The sequence below is a fragment of the Rana temporaria genome, chromosome 8 (genome assembly GCF_905171775.1).
Source record: "Rana temporaria chromosome 8, aRanTem1.1, whole genome shotgun sequence".
NCBI classification, from domain to species: Eukaryota; Metazoa; Chordata; class Amphibia; order Anura; family Ranidae; genus Rana; species Rana temporaria.
Genome location: NC_053496.1, coordinates 156213766 through 156231231, shown reverse-complemented (window position 1 = coordinate 156231231; position 17466 = coordinate 156213766). Strand labels below are relative to the sequence as shown.

Genomic DNA, 17466 nt, shown 5'->3' with positions numbered 1-17466 from the left:
ACAATGTCCAAACTCATTATATACTATTGGAGTGAAAAAACGAAAGGTTATTTATGGTATCGAGGTATGAACATTTCAAAGTCTAAGGCCCTGTACACACGATCAGTCTAAACCGATGAGAACGGACTGAAGTTCAGTTTCATCGGTCCAAACCGACCGTGTGTGGGCCCCATCAGTCCGTTATCCTTTGGTCCAGAAATTTAGAACTTGCTTTAAAATTGAACTGATGGACTGGTAACCGATAGGTCAAAACCGATGGTTAGTACGCAAAAGCATCGGTTCCAAACCCGGGCATGCTCAGAATCAAGTCGACGCATGCTTGGAAGCATTGAACTTCATTTTTCTCAGCACGTCGTTGTGTTTTACGTCACCGCGTTGGACTTGATCGGTTTTTGAACTGATGGTGTGTAGGCACATCAGAACATCAGTCAGCTTCATCGGTTTACCGATGAAACTGAACTTCAGTCCGTTTTCATCAGTTTGGACTGATTGTGTGTACAGGGCTTTAGTCTTTTGACTAAAATGGCATTTTAGTTTTAGTCGTATTTTAGTCATCTCAATTGTTAGTTTTAGTTGTATTTTATTCGACTAAAATGTTTTAGTCAACGAAATTAACACTTCTGTCCAGTCACAAGCTTAGTGAGGGACAAGAGCTTGCAAAACCTGTGTTACCCAACTGCAGCAAGGAAAATTCAGGTGTCCTGCCCTGCAAGACAGGGCTGGGCTATGTGTCAGAGCGGTGTTAAAATTCAGGTCAGGAGGGATAGAAATTCAATTCTTTGGCAGGCAAAACATCTCCCAAATATGTAATCCATCTGTATATTTAGCCATTCAAGCAAAATAAAGAAAAGAAGAAGAGGTACAGCGCAAATTCTAGTGTATAGAAATTCTGATGTGATACCAAAAAATTCCTGGCGTGACACAAATAAGTGAAAGTGACACAAAATTATAAGGTCAATTGCTATGCATCACTGAAACTAAACAATTGACTATAAATAAAAATGCACGTGAAAAACAAAAATAACTTGTAAATGAAAACAATATATGAATGTGTATAAAGTCTGTGAATGAATGAGATTGTGCAAGCAAATAAGACTACAGGTGAGGTATTAGTCCATATGCTCCCAGATATCTTAAAGAAAACTTCTTTAAAAGAGTGAACTTCACAGCGAATGTCTTCAGAGAAAAGGATAGTACAGGGCTGACACAACCTTCCACCAAGGCACACCTGAGTGACAAAACAATGCCCTTACCAGATGTGGAGACCACAACGGTGGTCAGACTGGACCCGGGTATATTTAGAGTCACCCAAATGACTGTATGTAGCACACTGGATCTGTAGCACACTGGATCTGCTTCAAGCTATTTCCCATCGGTCAGAACGGATGAATGGCTCAGATGCAAAAAGAAAAGTAAAGGGCCCATAGTGCAACTTTGCAAAACAATTTAATGATCAAAGTAAAATATTGCACTTACAGATAGGTGGAGAATCATAAGCCCAATAAGGTGCACAAAGTGCGGTTTCAAAAGCTGGATCTCGGCGTCCTCTATGGCTTCCCCTTCCTGGGTCAGTTCAGGTTAGCGTAAAAAATGCGTGAGCATATGAAAGCAGCAGCCAGTCCCAGACGACGTCACGTATGACGAAATGCATAGGCGTGGCCTGCATTCTGACGTTTTTTACGTCCAGTCTGACCACCGTTGTGGTCTCCACATCTGGTAAGGGCATTGTTTTGTCACTCAGGTGTGCCTTGGTGGAAGGTTGTGTCAGCCCTGTACTATCCTTTTCTCTGAAGACATTCGCTGTGAAGTTCACTCTTTTAAAGAAGTTTTCTTTAAGATATCTGGGAGCATATGGACTAATACCTCACCTGTAGTCTTATTTGCTTGCACAATCTCATTCATTCACAGACTTTATACACATTCATATATTGTTTTCATTTACAAGTTATTTTTGTTTTTCACGTGCATTTTTATTTATAGTCAATTGTTTAGTTTCAGTGATGCATAGCAATTGACCTTACGATTTTGTGTCACTTTCACTTATTTGTGTCACGCCAGGAATTTTTTGGTATCACATCAGAATTTCTATACACTAGAATTTGCGCTGTACCTCTTCTTTTCTTTATTTTGCTTAAATATTTGTATCTATATTTTTGGTACTAGCAGCATTTTCAATTTTATTGTTTAGCGCAGTGTTTTTCCCGTTTTTTTACATATTTAGCCATTCGCCTGAAGTTAAAGCGGTAGTTCACCCTCCTTCACAGCATTAGACCATTACTTTCGGCATCGTAGCGCGAGCTACGGTATGCCGGTCTTAAATTTTTAATCCCCGTACTCACTGTGCTATCGATGATTGAAGATTCTGACTCCCGCGGGGAATGGGCGTGCCTATGGAGAGGGAGGATGATTGACGGCCGGCTCTGGCACGTCACGCTCCCCGAAGACAGCCGGAGTAGGTCTCGGCTATTCACGGCGCCTGCGCACAGGCTATGCGCAGGCGCCGTGAATAGCCAAGCCTATTTCGGCTATTTCCGGAGAAGCGTGACGTGCCAGGGCCGGCCGTCAATCACCTTCTCTCACCATAGGAACGCCCATTCCCCGGATTCTTCAATCATCGATAGCACAGTGAGTACGGGGATAAAAAATGTAAGACCGGCATACCGTAGCTCGCGCTACGATGCCGAAAGTAATGGTCTAATAAAAAAAAACATTTTTTTTTTTTTTTTAACAGGGTGAACCCCCGCTTTAAGCTTTAAAGCCAAAAGGGATCCAAGAAGTTACAATTTTTATTGTGAGAAATCAGCAGTGGTAGTTTCCATATTTTTTTCTATAATGTTCCCTTCAATTGGATGAAAATAATCAGTACCTAATGCTTCTTCTGCCTGCACCCACCTGGAAAGAGGCACAGCACTGATCTTTGATAATTTCTCCTAAAAGAGCAGCAATGTACGTACTAGCTAGGAAAAAAACTTTGAACATCTGAAGCTGCCAGACACAAGAAGCACAATGTGGCGGCAAAGTCATGGACTGGCCATTCCTACGTGATATAAAATCATATGCCAACAACACAAAAAGTTTGCTGGTGTGCATTACATTCTAAAATGACTTTACTGCCCTGTGGTAATTGTCCCCACCCCCAACCGGGACAGGAAGTGAGAAAGATTAATTGATTCTTTAATTTTTTTCTCTCTCATTTCCTGTCCCTGTGAAAAGATGAAGGAGAAAGGGGGTGTTGACAAATAAAAACCTGACTGAAAGACCACATGGTACAGATTTCACCTTTGAGATGGCTTCTTGCTTCAGCAGTTATCTGTGCTGATTCTTACCTGTACTTTCCAGTTTGGAGGAGAGCTGGTCTAGCCGTGTGTGCAGTCGGTCATACACTGACACTATGCGGGCAACAGCACGGCGTGATGACTCTACGCGTTCCTGCAGCTGAGACTCGATCTCTTCACTGCTGCTGCTGGCCAGAGTAGCCAGGAAAGAGAGGGGCTGGTCTGAAATCCCTTCAGCTACATAGAGAAGGAACCAAGAAGAAGAGGTTAAGAGGCACAGGACAGGCATAGGGAAGATTTGCGAACAATGCTTTAATACCCAAATATCAAAGTGGTACTTTTATGGCAACCAAGTTCACTTTGTGTCAGTCTTGGACCCCAAAAATAAAGGGATATCAATGAGGGGAAAATAAAGGGAGGGAGGGAGACCAAAATGATGATCACCTCTCTCGATGTCTTTGCGTTCGGAGTTACTGTCGGAGTCTGGTTCTGGTTCTGGAATACTTAAAGCTTTGCGTTCTGTGAGAAATTCCCCCAGGTCCTGGTCCAAGTCGTATCGTCCCAAGAGGATACGAATATTCTCATCAAACTGAAAGAGAACAAAGAACATACATGACCGATGTCTCAGGGGAGAAATGCACACCAATCATCATGAAAGGGAAGCCTGATGCAGTGGGAGGTTTTGTCCCTCTGGGATGCGGTTCTGTTAAAAAGGGTTCAGGCCTCACCGCCGCCTTTCTCACATACAGTATCTATTTAGACCTTGCTGAAGTATTTGGGAACCCAGTTGGCTTCTTTCCTGGAGCCTTCTAAATTTTCCCACTGGTTATGCAGCTATTAGCTCCTGTAAAATCTTTAAGATGTGTTTGGCAGCATCTTTAAGGGGTCTCATTCTTGGGCACTGTAGAGGGATACTTGCATCTTGTTTCCCAACTACACCTATATACCAAGAGGACTGAAATAACCAATATCAATTAATAACCAGAAGAACAGGGTGATCAAAATGTAATTATGATGACCCTTTTGATATTAATACCACCGATTTTTTCAAGGGAAACAAGTTACATCTCTGAGGAATTCTCATTGCAGTGTCCTTCTGTGCAGGAAGGTTGTTCTGCCCAAACTGGTAAATTTTAATCCGGGATTACATACAACTCCATCAAGGATAACCAAAAAGGTGTGTGCGCGGTTGTATCCTCCGCTTGGTCATTTTTACCTGTAGATAAAATGAACATCTCATAAACCTGCACGGTTTAGGAGATATTCACCTTGCATGCAGCCGCTGATGTCAGTGGTGCATGCGCTCTGAAGATCCGGCAGATCTGCCGGAACAGAGGACTCCTGCGCCTCACAGCGCCGGAGCCAGCGAACCCAGAAAAAACTCAGAGGGAGCATGGTCAGCTACATCAGCGGTGACTGGGCATGCTGCGGGGGGGCCTCGTTCGAAGGCATTTTTAATAATGTGCTAGAATGCGATGCACTTTAAGTCACAGATTCAGTCAGCTTGGCGCCCTTATATTTAATTGCACATGTATGCATATATGTGGCCTCAGAGAAGAAGACCCACTTCAGTGAGGGCACATATATGTGTACAGGCAGCAAGGGGTTAAACACTTAATATATTACAGCCCTCAAAAATTCCACTCGCCTGCTCGCATTTTGCAAGTGGAATTAGAAGGCTGGCGAGGGTGGGCTGCCTGGGAGCCAAAACCACCAGCATGTAGAGTTGTTCGCAGAGGGGAAGAGAGGAGAGCAGGCGGCCGGATAAGAGCGCAGAGGAACATTACAGCTTTCATTTTAATTGCTATATGTTCTCCGCACTCGCTGTCACATACAGCCCCTCCTCCTTGTCCGGGGACTTTGATAGACAGATCACCCGTCCAATCCCAGGACGTCCAACGTATATCAAAGTTCCCCGGCCAGGAGGCGAGGCTGTAAGTGATGGCGAGCAGCGGAAACATACAGCAATTGAAATGAAAGCCGTGTTCCTCTGCGCTCTAATCATCCGGCCCTCAATTCCCCTCCTCTCTTCCCCTACACAGGTAAGCTGCATTGGTGGACACGGGCAGGCTGCCTTGGTGGACACGGATGATGTTAATATTTATAACTTAATTCTGTATAAAACATTTAAGGGTCAGTTCATGAGATAATTTATGAGGGTGTGTTTAGGGACAACTGGTGGCGAGTAACACTTGATGCTTGGCTAGTAGCTAGGACTTTAAATTTTGAGCCCTATCATTTTTTTTTTTAAATGATGGGTTTGTTTCAGCAGCAGGGTCTCTTTAATACATTATGTAACAGTAAGCATGTAAAAGTGACTACGGCTCAAAATATATGTGCTTACTACAAACTCACTACATTGTCCCTTTAAGAATCGTGAATTATTTTGAACGCAAAAAGACACAAACCTGGCTCCAGTAACGATTGATTATAAGAAGAGATGCATCGTCTGTGGCCTGCCGTTTCTCCAGGGTCTCAATGCGGTCTCGAAGTTCATCCTCTATGGCCTGTCTCTGGTCCAGCATGCCAGCCAACTTCTTGTTCTTCACCTGCAGGGTACGTAGGTCCTGCTCCTCCTGAGGAAAGCAACAATGTGACATATAGAAGACACTTTTCACTTTCACTTTTCAGGGGGATAAGAATTGGGCACTGACCCTCCCACTCCCACAAGTCATTCTCCTCAGCACCATGTCAGGTTGTGACAGCAAGGTGTTAGGTGCAGGACGAGATGAAAGGGAAAGAATAAGGAAAAAGCTTGAAGAGTAGAAAAATAAAACATGTCATGAACCGTCTTACATCCCCCTCTCTCATGCACACAAAAGCAGGACTGGGTGTTTAATAGGGCTGAAACAACTAATCGATTATGAAATTAAATCGATTAATCGGCCAGTAAAATAATGGGGTTAAAAAAACTAAAATTAGCCCTTTATAGTACAAAAAAGCAAATCGCTACTGTAAATATTACTTTCACTGTCCCACAGTAAAAAAATTAACCCCTTACAGTAGCGATTATTTGCTCTTTTTGTACTTATTACGTACCATTTATGTTACTAAACATCTCAGGCCTGGGTTCACTGTTCTGTTTTTTGGTGCTTTTTGCAGAAACAAACTACAGTTCATTAACATGTTTTCCTATGGGACATATTTACATCCATGATTTTTTTCTCAGCTGCTGCGTATTTGGAAAGGGCAATTACTTTTTAACGCAAAACGTAACATTTTTTTTTTTGGTTCAATATACTTCAACGGAGAAGCTGCAGAAAAGCATGTAATGTGATTTTGCGACAATTTGTGCTTTGTAATCTGCCCAACAACAAATTGGCCCAAAAAAATTTAAAAATGATATTTTTCTTCTTTTTTTTTTAAGGCTATTATACGATTAATCTAAACAATATCTGGTCAACTAATCGATTATGAAAATAATTGTTAGTTGCAGCCCTAGTGTTTAAGTTAAAGGATTGCTGGCTGTACCTTAAAGAGATGATGCAAGTCAACAGAAAAATAGCTACAAAGATTAAAAAGAGACAAGGAATATATTACCTTCTCTCTCTTCCCTTCTCTGCAGATATGTCTTTGGGGTGCTAAAATCTGGGTCTGGAACATGCAATCTTAGACCCCATACACACTATTAGATTTTCGGCAGATTTTTGTCTTCAGATTTACCAAAACCATGTAGTGCAAGGGCCTGCCTGATTGCATACAAATTGAAACTCAAGGTTGGACCTCCTATTATATGGTTTTGGTAAATCTGAAGACAAAAATCTGCAGAAAACCTAATAGTGCCTTAAAGCTTGGTTCAGGGCATAATTTTTTTTTTTTTTTTGTAAGCTAAAATTAATAACATTAAATAGGCCCTAAAACATTAATAGCTCCCCAATCGTTCTAGAAATCATTTCAAACACTTGCCTTATATCCTCCAGCTCATGTTGAGGCTGTATCCATCATATGTGTGGGCATGTGAAGCCCAGTTCCTTTTTCTTCCTGGTTTTCAGGCACAGTAATGCCCAAGAGACTCCTGGGAAATGAGTGTCATCATTTCCCAGAAGGCAATGGGGTCTTAGGACAGGAAGTTGAACCACAATTCAACCTGGCAAAGAGAACTGGGTCCAGTTGATGAGAAGTGGGAGGAAGCTCTGAAGGCTCACAAAAGTAATCTTTCCCAAAATGTTCAAATAATTTACACGTCTAAATCCTTCAGAGACCATACCGTACCCAAAGCCAGTATTAACTGAATGTGAGCCCATCTGTAGCTCTCTATACCCAAAATATCAGTGATCCATCTGTACCTCTAGCAAATGTTTAGGGACTGTCTTACAATTCAGGCCTTTAGAAGGGTGGTGCAATTCCTACACGATTTGAAGGGATCGCCAGCAACTCTTGACCCCAAATTAGGTCTCTTAGGCCACCATTCATGTTACAATCTAACCATAAAGTCTCTGCAAAATAAACTTTAGCGCTACCAAAACTATTTTAATATGAGGACCTACCTAGACTATAGAAACAATCTGTATCCATTTAGGCAGGTCCTTATACTGCATACTTGTTTGTACAATTCCCTTTAGATCTCCCATCAGATTGTAATGTGTGTAGTGAGCTTTAGGTATAGTTGGAAATCCAGAGATAGATGCTATCTATTGGCAAGATTCTATCTTCCTCCAGGAAATATTAAAATTGCCAGAAACACGATAGCCAAATCATGCATGTCTGCGTTACCTTCAACAACAGGGCAGATGACATCAATGCCAACATCCAGCATAAGAAATGTCTAAACATTTATAGAGGCTGTCTGGCGAAGTTCTATAAAATGAGGCACAGATGGTTAGCCCAAGGTCTCACCTGCAATGATCCCAAGTAGCTGTCCTACCCTTCCTATATGGGATGGAGCTAATACCCAACTCTTGTAGTTTGGATGTTCATTTAAACTACTTCATCAGTATTAAACCATTTGTTCTGAGATGGCTGCATCTTTTGCATAATAGGAGGAAAACAGTGTTGGCCCACAGTGTTAGGCTGTGTAAAATGACAAGTACTTTTTTTTTTGGCATCTTTAATCCTTCTCGCTGGATCTATCAATCCTGTTTAGAGCTCCAGCTGCTATAACTGAACAGTTAAATTCACTATTTTCAAAATCTATGTGTATTGTAAAATCTTATGTTGTGCTTCTTACCCAAGATATATTTGTTCACTGATGGGCCGTTATCGGTCTGTATGAAATGTAATTGCCATTTCAAGTATGTGCATTATTGTAACATCCTCTCTGTACTTACTGTATACAGTATGCATCTGTAACTGCAATAAACAGGTTTGCCACCATCAAAAGGAAAAGGGCAATTATTAGCATAGGAAATCATGAACACACAAAACATGGTTACCGTGGAGGAGACACCGCCAAGCTTTATGGTCTCTACTGTGGTCCCAGAATCCTCTACTGCAGCCTTCTTTTCTGGGGGACCCGATGAGGTGTCCCCCGCTGAACGTTTACTGCCTGGGCCCGACATCCTGGAGTCTCCAATTGGACAGATCAGTGGCTCAGGGGGTCTAGCCCAGCTTCAAAGCTATAAATGGAGAAAAATTAAACAGGTGGTCATTTTGCATTATAAATTTCCAGTTTACAGACTAGTCTCAATTAGTCTATAACATTTTATCATACGAATCCGCCGCAGAGACCACAGTTATCGTTAAAAGGACCGCTCACTAAAAAGATAGATATCTCAGTTGTGAGCGGTCCTTAAGTGTTTAAAAACCGACATGCTGTCCGATTTTCATCCAATCTCTCCGTATGAATCAGCGGCTCTCTGACAGGCCCCTCCCCGCTCAGTGAGCAGAGACAGACCTGTCATCCGCCGGCTCAGCGGCGATCAATAGAGCGATCTCCTGCTGAGCGGATACGCCTTGTGTGAATGAGGCCTTACAGACAGAAGTTAATTCCTTTGATCTAAAACAACTAAAAGATACTTTGCATCTTTTCTCTATCTCTCAGCACTGAGAAATGTTGATAAACATTTGACAGCTCGGCTCTGCACCGTTTACATAGAATCGTGGAAATGGCCGATTAGGATCGCAAAGTGGGGTTGATCGAGGACGATTTTTTTTTTCCGCTTAAATTGTGCAGCTCTAGTTCTAATGCAGTTCTGTGACCTGCGTTTTTACACCCTGGATCCTTGCTGGGGTATATAGAAAACCTTTAGTGAAAAGCCGGCCATAGACTGTTCGAATCTTGGATGGTTCAGCAGGGACCAGCCAAGATACGAACCATCTATGGGCAGGCTGATTCTACCCAATCGATGGATCAACTTGGATACAACCAGGATGTTGGATTTCTACTTTCTAGCATGCGATTATTGCCAGCGGCTATACATTGTTCTCAGCTCCCCTCCGTCAGGAGAACACAATGGCTCCATGGGAGGGACTCCCCCATCTACACTGACTGGGTTGATGGGTGAATCAAGCAGTTTTCTTTCCGTCAGCCTGTGGTTGCAGGAAAGAAAATGCATCATCTATGACCTGCCTAAGACCCCATACACACACTTTTCAATTTTCTGCAGATTTTTGTCTTTAGATCTAACAAAACCATATAATATGAGGTCAAACCTTAAGAGTTTGAGTTTGTATGCAATCAGGAAGGCCCTTGTACTACATGGTTTTGGAAAACTTTACAGGGGTTTCAAACTGGTGGCCCTCCAGCTGTTGCAAAACTACAAGTCCCATGAGGCATTGCAAGGCTGACTCTCCCAAACAGAGGCATGATGGGACTTGTAGTTTCGCAACAGCTGGGGAGCCGCACAGTTTGAGACCTCTTCTTTAGATCTAAGAGAAGAACTTTGGCCATACATTATGAAATTTTCTTTCCTTCAACCACTGGCTGAAGGAAAGAATACTGCTTGATCCCCCATTAACACTGTCAGAGTAGATGGGAAATCCCTCCTGTGGAGCCATTGTGTTCTGACTAGTGGTTTCCACGCCATCAGAAAACAATGATCACTGCTGGCGGCTACAGCAATGATTGCACAAAGAAAATAAAGACAGGCTGGTTGTACTTACGGATCAGCTTCAGTACAACCAGCCTGTCCATAGACTGATTGAAATTCAGACAGTTCCTGATGAAAGGGGATGAAGATCCATCCGTCTATGGCTGGCTTAACACAGCCAGGAAGTGCGGGGAGCTGCGATATAAGGCAGACACATAGCAATCTACTGCAGCGCACTGGATGGGAACGCCTCTCACCACACTGCTATGCGGAGTCATGAACAAAGCGTCACTTTGAGAGACTTCAAATAAAGTTAAAAAAAAAAAGTAAGTAAAAAAAAAAAAGTAAACAGTGCTGTGCTCTGGAACAAAGCTACTGCCTTGAACTGACGGCTAAAACCAAGCGTTTTACATGGAGTGCTGTGTGAACAAGGCCTCAGCGCTAGACGAGAACAAAAGAATGAATGTCCCCATGACAACCACTGTGCTCAATTCTCATACAGGTGTCACAGGGACAGGAAGTAGGGAACATCTTCCCCCTCCCCCCATGTAGTCAGACAGAAATAAAACACCCCACAGAAACGTTCTCTCTTCCCCATGACATCCAGAACAAAACGTGTGTGTAGCTGTTTAGCTATTTGTACCGTGCTGACATGAGTAGTTCTGGCCGGAGGATGTGCACAGCCTCAGCTGACAGCTAGTATAGATGAATGTGAGGAGAAGTCAGCTCAGGCCTTGCACCCACCTCTACCTTATTCATTACCTCAGGCATCCCATATCCCCTCTCCCACTCCTACAGGGATTTCATTCACCCCATTATAATTACCTGCAAACCCCAATCAGCTCACCAAAGCCCACTCCGGAGGCGGAAAAGACGTCACGGCGAGCAAAAGCCTGGGCGGAGCTTTCGCCGCCATGTTGGTAAAGGGCACTACGTCACTTCCGTTACCAATTCTGATGCGTCGCCATATGTCTGACTGCATTAGCTATGCGCCAATGAAGCCTCCGCGGCCATGTTGGATAATCCCCGTAAAGTAGAAGGAAGTTGTGGCGTGACGTTGCATGAACGCCCCTATTGGATCGTTCCTGTAGTACTGGCGGAAGCTCAGCCTCTTCGCTGGGCTCGAGCAAGGCGGCCATGTTGGTAGAGGAAGGGATAGTCCCAGGTAGTATCAGGAAGTCAGTTAGGGTGGGGTGAGTGACACGCAGACTCGGGGCGACGTGGGTAGCACCTGTCATTGCAAAAGGTAAGAACGGTAGACAGGAGAGTAGGAATATGTTGAGAAGCACAGGCTGAGGGTGTGATGTACAAGAGGGCCTCCAGCACAGGGAGTGTTCACAGGCAGGTTAGACTAGAAATTGTTTACACCATAAGGCCCCATTCACATCTGTGTGCCAACTTTTCTTCTTCTTGCACTTTGACGTGCTGCCCAACGCGTCATAACACGCCAAAGTTTGTTCGTTTTTTTTTTATAATTTATTTTTTTATTTTTTTTACAGGTTACCTATTTAGGTTTACAGAGGTCTAGTGCTGGTTTGCTTTCACATGTGTGATATGAACGTGGTTTACATATGCCGCCGCAACTTATGGCACCCCAAGCACATCTTGCAAATGCGGCACGTTTGCAGACACCAAACCACAGGGTATCACGCGGTCTGGTGGGATGAGATCTATAGAAGTAGCATTTGCTTCCGCTTCTCTATTCCAGGATGTCTGGCAGCTCATTGAAATAAATGAGCTGTCCAAAGTGGAACACGAAGGACTACACATGTTCTAGTCTAGCCACTTAAGCCCCGGGGATATTTATTATAGCAAAAAGTAAAAAATTTTGCATTTTTTTCAAAATTGTCGCTCTATTTTTGTTTATAGCGCAAAAAATATGCTGCCTAAAGACCCAAGGGGTTTTTACAGTTCGGGACTGCGTCGCTTTAACAGACAATTGCGCGCTCGTGCGACGTGGCTCCCAAACAAAATTGGCGTCCTTTTTTCCCCCACAAATAGAGCTTTCTTTTGGTGGTATTTGATCACCTCTGCGGTTTTTATTTTTTGCGCTATAAACAAAAATAGAGCGACAATTTTGAAAAAAATTCTATATTTTTTACTTTTAGCAATAATAAATATCCCCCATACATATATAAAAACAATTTTTTTTCCCTCAGTTTAGGTCAATATGTATTCTACATATTTCTGGTAAAAAAAAAAAAATGGCAATAAGCGTTTATTGCTTGGTTTGCGCAAAAGTTATAACTTTTACTAAATAGGGGATAGTTTTATGCCATTTTTATTAATAATTTATTTTACCAGTAATGGCATTGATTTTTTTGTTTTATCGTGACTTCGACATAATTGGCGGACACATCAGACAATTTTGACATCATTTTGGGACCATTGTCATTTTTATAGTGATCAGTGCTATAAAATTGCACTGATTACTGTAAAAATTACACTGGCAGAGAAGGGGTTTACCTGTAGGGGGCGCTGAAGGGGTTAAGTGTGTCCTAGGGAGTGATTCTAACTGTAAGGCCGGGTACTCACGACCAAACATGTATGGTGAAACCGGTCCGTCGGACCGTTTTCACCATACATGTCTGCCAGAGGGCTTCTGTACGATGGTTGTACACACCATCGTACAGAAGTCCGCGCGTAAACAATACGCGGGGCGTGTCCGCGGTGTCGCCGCGTCGATGACGCGGTGTCGCCGCGACAATGACGCAGCGACGTGGGCGGTCCGCCTTTAAAATGCTTCCACGCATGCGTCAAAGTCATTCGACGCATGCGAGGGACGGCGGGCGCCTGGACATGTACGGTAGGTCTGTACTGACGACCGTACATGTCCGAGCGGGCAGAATTCCAGCGGACTGTTTTAAAACAAGTCCAGGAATATTTGTCTGCTGGGAAAAGGCCCGGCGGGCAAATGTTTGCTGGAATTCGGCGATCAGCGATTTTTTTCGTGACTGCGACATTATGGCGGACACTTCGGACAATTTTGACACATTTTTGAGACCATTGTCATTTTCACAGCAAAAAATGCATTTAAATTGCATTCTTTATTGTGAAAATGACAGTTGCAGTTTGGGAGTTAAACACAGGGGGCGCTGTAACATTTAGGGTTCACTTTGTGTGTGTTTACAACTGAAGGGGGGAGTGGCTGTAGGACTGACATCATCGATTGAGTCTCCCTAATAAAAGGGATCACTCGTTCTTCAGCTCCGGGGAGCGATCGCGACGGGGCAGCTATAAACGAATAGCCGCGCCGTCGTCCCGGATCGCTCCCCGAGGCTTGCCGACCGCCGCATGTACGGGGGGGGGGGTCCCGATCGGACCCCTGACCCACGTCAAGCAGAGGACGTATAGGTACGTGCATGTGCCTGTCCGTGCCATTCTGCTGACGTATATTTACATGAGGAGGTCGGCAAGTGGCTAGTGTGACCCGGTTCTAGGCTAGGTTCACACAATTGCAAATGTGGCAATGAGTGTTAACTACACATGTTCCTGCACCCACAGCCAAAACGTGCTGCTCGATTGCATAGGCGGGGTGCTTAATTATCCTTAATGGCACCCCCACACATTTAAAAACGTGGTGCATTTTCAGGTGCGGGAAAAAAAAAGGGTCACGGACTTTTGTCTGTGGAAGATGCAGGTTCAAATAAATAGGCTGCTGTGCCCATGCAAACCCAACACTCGCACCACATCAATGTGAACCTAGACTTCGGCTGTGTTCACATCTTGGCATTCCGTATCGCGGGTGGAATCATCGCGATTCTCCCCTCGATTCAAGATAGCGGCAAATCGCAGGATGTCCGTGTGATCTTCATCACTTCCAATGGTACCCCGATTACGGCGCAATTACACCCCGTTTCCTGAGCTGCCGGGCTGCATGTTCGGATAAGGGTCTGGTATGGATTTTGGTTCACCCTAAAATCCATACACCCAAAGGTCTGATATAGTCTTGGAGGGGGAACCCTATGCCTTGGGGTTTCACTAAAGATTCATACCAGACACAAAGGGCCTGGTATTGTCAGATCCCGTTCAATGAAGTTGGACTTCAAGTTGCAGGGCAAAGTCAGACCCGCAGTCGTACGACTGTCGTGTCGTACCAATGTGAGCCCAGCCTCAAGCAACAGTGACTCTCGACCCGTTGCCAAAGATTTATGTTTACAATTTGTTAAGCTGATATATATTGTTGCCGTATTCTGTATGTTGATTTTTGTGTATTTTTTTTTTTTTTCCAGAATGCTCCAGAGGCTCCGCCTTGGGATGCTGTGGCGATCTCCAGGAAAACACAAGCCTGGGTTTAATAGAAGATGATAATTTTTCGGGCTTGCATTTTTTAGCAAAAAGGAGATGCAAGCTGGAACATGATAAAAAGGAAATGAGGGATTTGATGGAGTAAGAGAGAAGTATCGTTCATCAGTCATGCGTCTGTCAGCCATTTTCAGGTCTTTTTGCTTTCGTTTCTTGGTCCTCATTGTGCTCACTCTCCTACTTGCCCCTATCTGTTTACGCGACCTCCTCTACTCTCCCTTGTTTTCACGACAACTGAACCTCAGGCGTTTGAGTCGTGAGTTCCTACACAGAAGCCTACAGGATGGTTCTAACGCCTTGCAACATTTCCATCAAATTGTCTCTACATCCAGCACAGTTCCTCCCAATACATCTGTGCCCTGTGTCCACAGGGCAGCTGGGAGCCTTCGCCCATCACGTATCAGAGGCACCACCAGTTTGGTTGTCACCATAATTACAACAAGACGCCGTTCTGAATATCATTACCTCCTTCAGGTAACGCGTGGTTTTCTTGACCGGATGTCCGAGTGTGGCCAAGACTGCTCCACATTTCAGATTTTAATTTGTAACGTTGATTCATTTCCTGAGGGCCACTCTGATGCCTGTCTTCTCTCCCACCTGTTGCCAACAGTGTCGCGGCATTGGACCGAGCATGTGGGTGAAGCCCCAAATCGATTTGAACAGGAAAAGCGGGACTATGCCTTCTGCCTTTCCCACACATTGGAGGCCTACAACCCAGAATATGTGTTACTCGTTGAGGATGATGCGGTCCCTTTAAATGATATTTTTAATGCATTCTTCCATTTAGTGAAGGTACGCTTTCCTCAGGAGCCACTAGGGGGCGGCCTGTATGTAAAATTATACCACCCAGAAAGACTTCAGGGTTACATCAACCCAGAGCCCATGCGGATTTTGGAATGGGTCGGCCTAGGAGGGCTAGCAGGACTGGTCCTTACCTGGGTGCATACTCTTACTTTGCGCCAGCAGCAGTTTAGCTGGTGGGTGTTTATGGCATTTACTGTTTATGCCATGATGCTGGCAGAGCTGACAGGACGCCACTACCTGCTGGAACTGCGGAGGATTTCTCCAGCCCTTTACAATGTTGTGCCTGTTACAGAGTGCTGCACGCCGGCTATGCTGTTCTCAGAGGCATCTGCTCAAAGGACTCTGTCCTACTTGAAGGACATAGTGTGTGAACAAGGTTATGCCAAAGATATCGCCCTGTACCAAGAGCTACGGAGAAGGGGGGAATGGGCTTGGGCACTGGAGCCTAACATGGTGATACATGTTGGAATGTTTTCAACACTTAGAGGGTCTTTTGAAGAAGAGCCGCAGCTGCTTTAACATTTCTATAATTCTTGACTGGGAATGAAATAAAACTGTACAAATGTGTAGACTATACAAACTTTATTTTTTTACATGAAGATTTATTGAACAGAACCGTGATGCACATTAAAAGTAGATTTATTTTTTATTGTTTGCACTACTGATATTCTATGCACTTATGTTCAGAAGGTTTTCTACTTTGCTAGAGAAAGTACGGAGGCATCTGGCCAAGAAAGGGACATAACCTGCTGTTATGCAACTGCAAGTGATATGCAACTTAACAGATGATGTTGGAATGATGGAGGACTTTTTTTTTTTCCATCTTTACTTCAGTCCTGTTGCACAAAGATTTTCTGAAAAGCTGGGAAATCTCTGACATCATAAGAAGTGATGGATATATGTGAAGCAAAGCATGTGTGAGATCGGGCTGTGAATGCAAGCAGCTATTCCCAAAGTTATTCTGCCTACTGTATATGATGCATTGAAGCTAAACCGATTTACAACACTGCTGCCTAACCTAATGCCTCGTACACACGATAAGCATATCGGACGAATGAGCGTCCGTGTGTTTGTTTGTTTTTTTAATTGAAAACCAATAGGTTACTAACGTTACGAAAATTCTCGTATGACAGAATACAACTTCAGAACTGATGTCATTACATCACTTCTGAAGTTGTATTCTGTTGTACCACACATGCTCAGAAACAAAAGAATACAATACATTGTATTCTTTTGTTTCCGAGCATGTGTGGTCTTGGTCACATGATTTTTTCATACAAATAATATACCAATCACATTAAAATTGTTCTGTTTATTGTACGAGAACAATTTTCGTGCTTGTCCATTTGGATAACTTCACATGAATTCTTGTGATCGCCTCTCGAAAAGCTGTGTACTACTAATCAGATTATCGGACGTCTGCTCCAAACGTGGTATTTTTCGTCCGTTTTTCTCATTGTGCGTAGTAGGCATTAGGATCAGTAATGCGGTACATGATTCACATGTGTGTCTTGCTTTGTGACAAGTTCCTTTTTTCAATTGCAGCTATGAGCTTATGAAAAAATTTAGAGTTGGGGTTAACTGCTAGATAGTCTCTTTTAATTATAAGTGTACCGTATTGATTATTGGAATGTAAATCACTTGGATATGGCTTTCCTATGTATGGCAACAAAGCTTTAATATTAGTAGGAATGTGCTCTACTTACAGACACATATTTAGAATTTTGAGGTGCCTTACTGTACGGAACAGAAGTGTTCTTTAAAGTCTACTTTCATAATAATGGTCCATGTTCATTATCTCAACTTTTGTATTCTGTTTAGGAGCTGTATAAAAAGGTTACTTATTTATTGTTTTTTTTTGTTTTGTTTTGTTTTTTAATATGTACACTGGATTAAAAGCTGTATGTTTAAACCCATGCATGTAACATTTTGAATTATGGAAGAGATGAAGCAGAACTGCAGCCCAAATAAATTGGAAACCTGCTGCTAGACCAAACATTTTATTTGTATTCCTTTAAACCAGTGGTCTCCAAACTACGGCCCCTGGGCCGGATGTGGCCCTTTGCTTGCCTTTATCTGGCCCTTGGGACACTTTTCTTCCCTCTGACATCAAC

General features: G+C 43.4%; 2 protein-coding genes across 3 annotated transcripts in view; one reads left to right on the top strand and one right to left on the bottom strand.

Moving 5' to 3' along the window:
* RNF20 (ring finger protein 20) overlaps positions 1–11177 on the bottom strand; it is a 66764-nt gene extending 55587 nt beyond the window's left edge. Inside the window, exons 1-5 of one of the 2 annotated variants that reach the window (XM_040320986.1) lie at positions 11069–11177; positions 8648–8830; positions 5684–5851; positions 3720–3864; positions 3327–3512 (exon numbers count right to left, since the gene is read on the bottom strand). In XM_040320986.1, coding sequence (XP_040176920.1) covers positions 3327–3512; positions 3720–3864; positions 5684–5851; positions 8648–8773 — 625 coding nt within the window. In that variant the 5' untranslated portion in view covers positions 8774–8830; positions 11069–11177. Of the gene's footprint in view, positions 1–3326; positions 3513–3719; positions 3865–5683; positions 5852–8647; positions 8831–11005; positions 11030–11068 lie in introns of those variants that run through there. The other variant, XM_040320987.1, reaches the window with a different exon arrangement.
* A 120-nt stretch (positions 11178–11297) lies between these two features.
* PGAP4 (post-GPI attachment to proteins GalNAc transferase 4) lies at positions 11298–16476 on the top strand. The gene is made up of 2 exons (XM_040320988.1): positions 11298–11489; positions 14476–16476. The coding sequence occupies exon 2, from the start codon at positions 14660–14662 to the stop codon at positions 15869–15871; it is 1212 nt and encodes a 403-aa protein (XP_040176922.1). The 5' UTR covers positions 11298–11489; positions 14476–14659; the 3' UTR covers positions 15872–16476.
* Positions 16477–17466: the final 990 nt, after the last annotated feature.

What these genes read in the sequence shown, in the direction of transcription:
- PGAP4 (XM_040320988.1), top strand. Translation starts at nt 14,660, where the DNA reads ATGCGTCTGTCAGCCATTTTCAGGTCTTTTTGCTTTCGTTTCTTGGTC.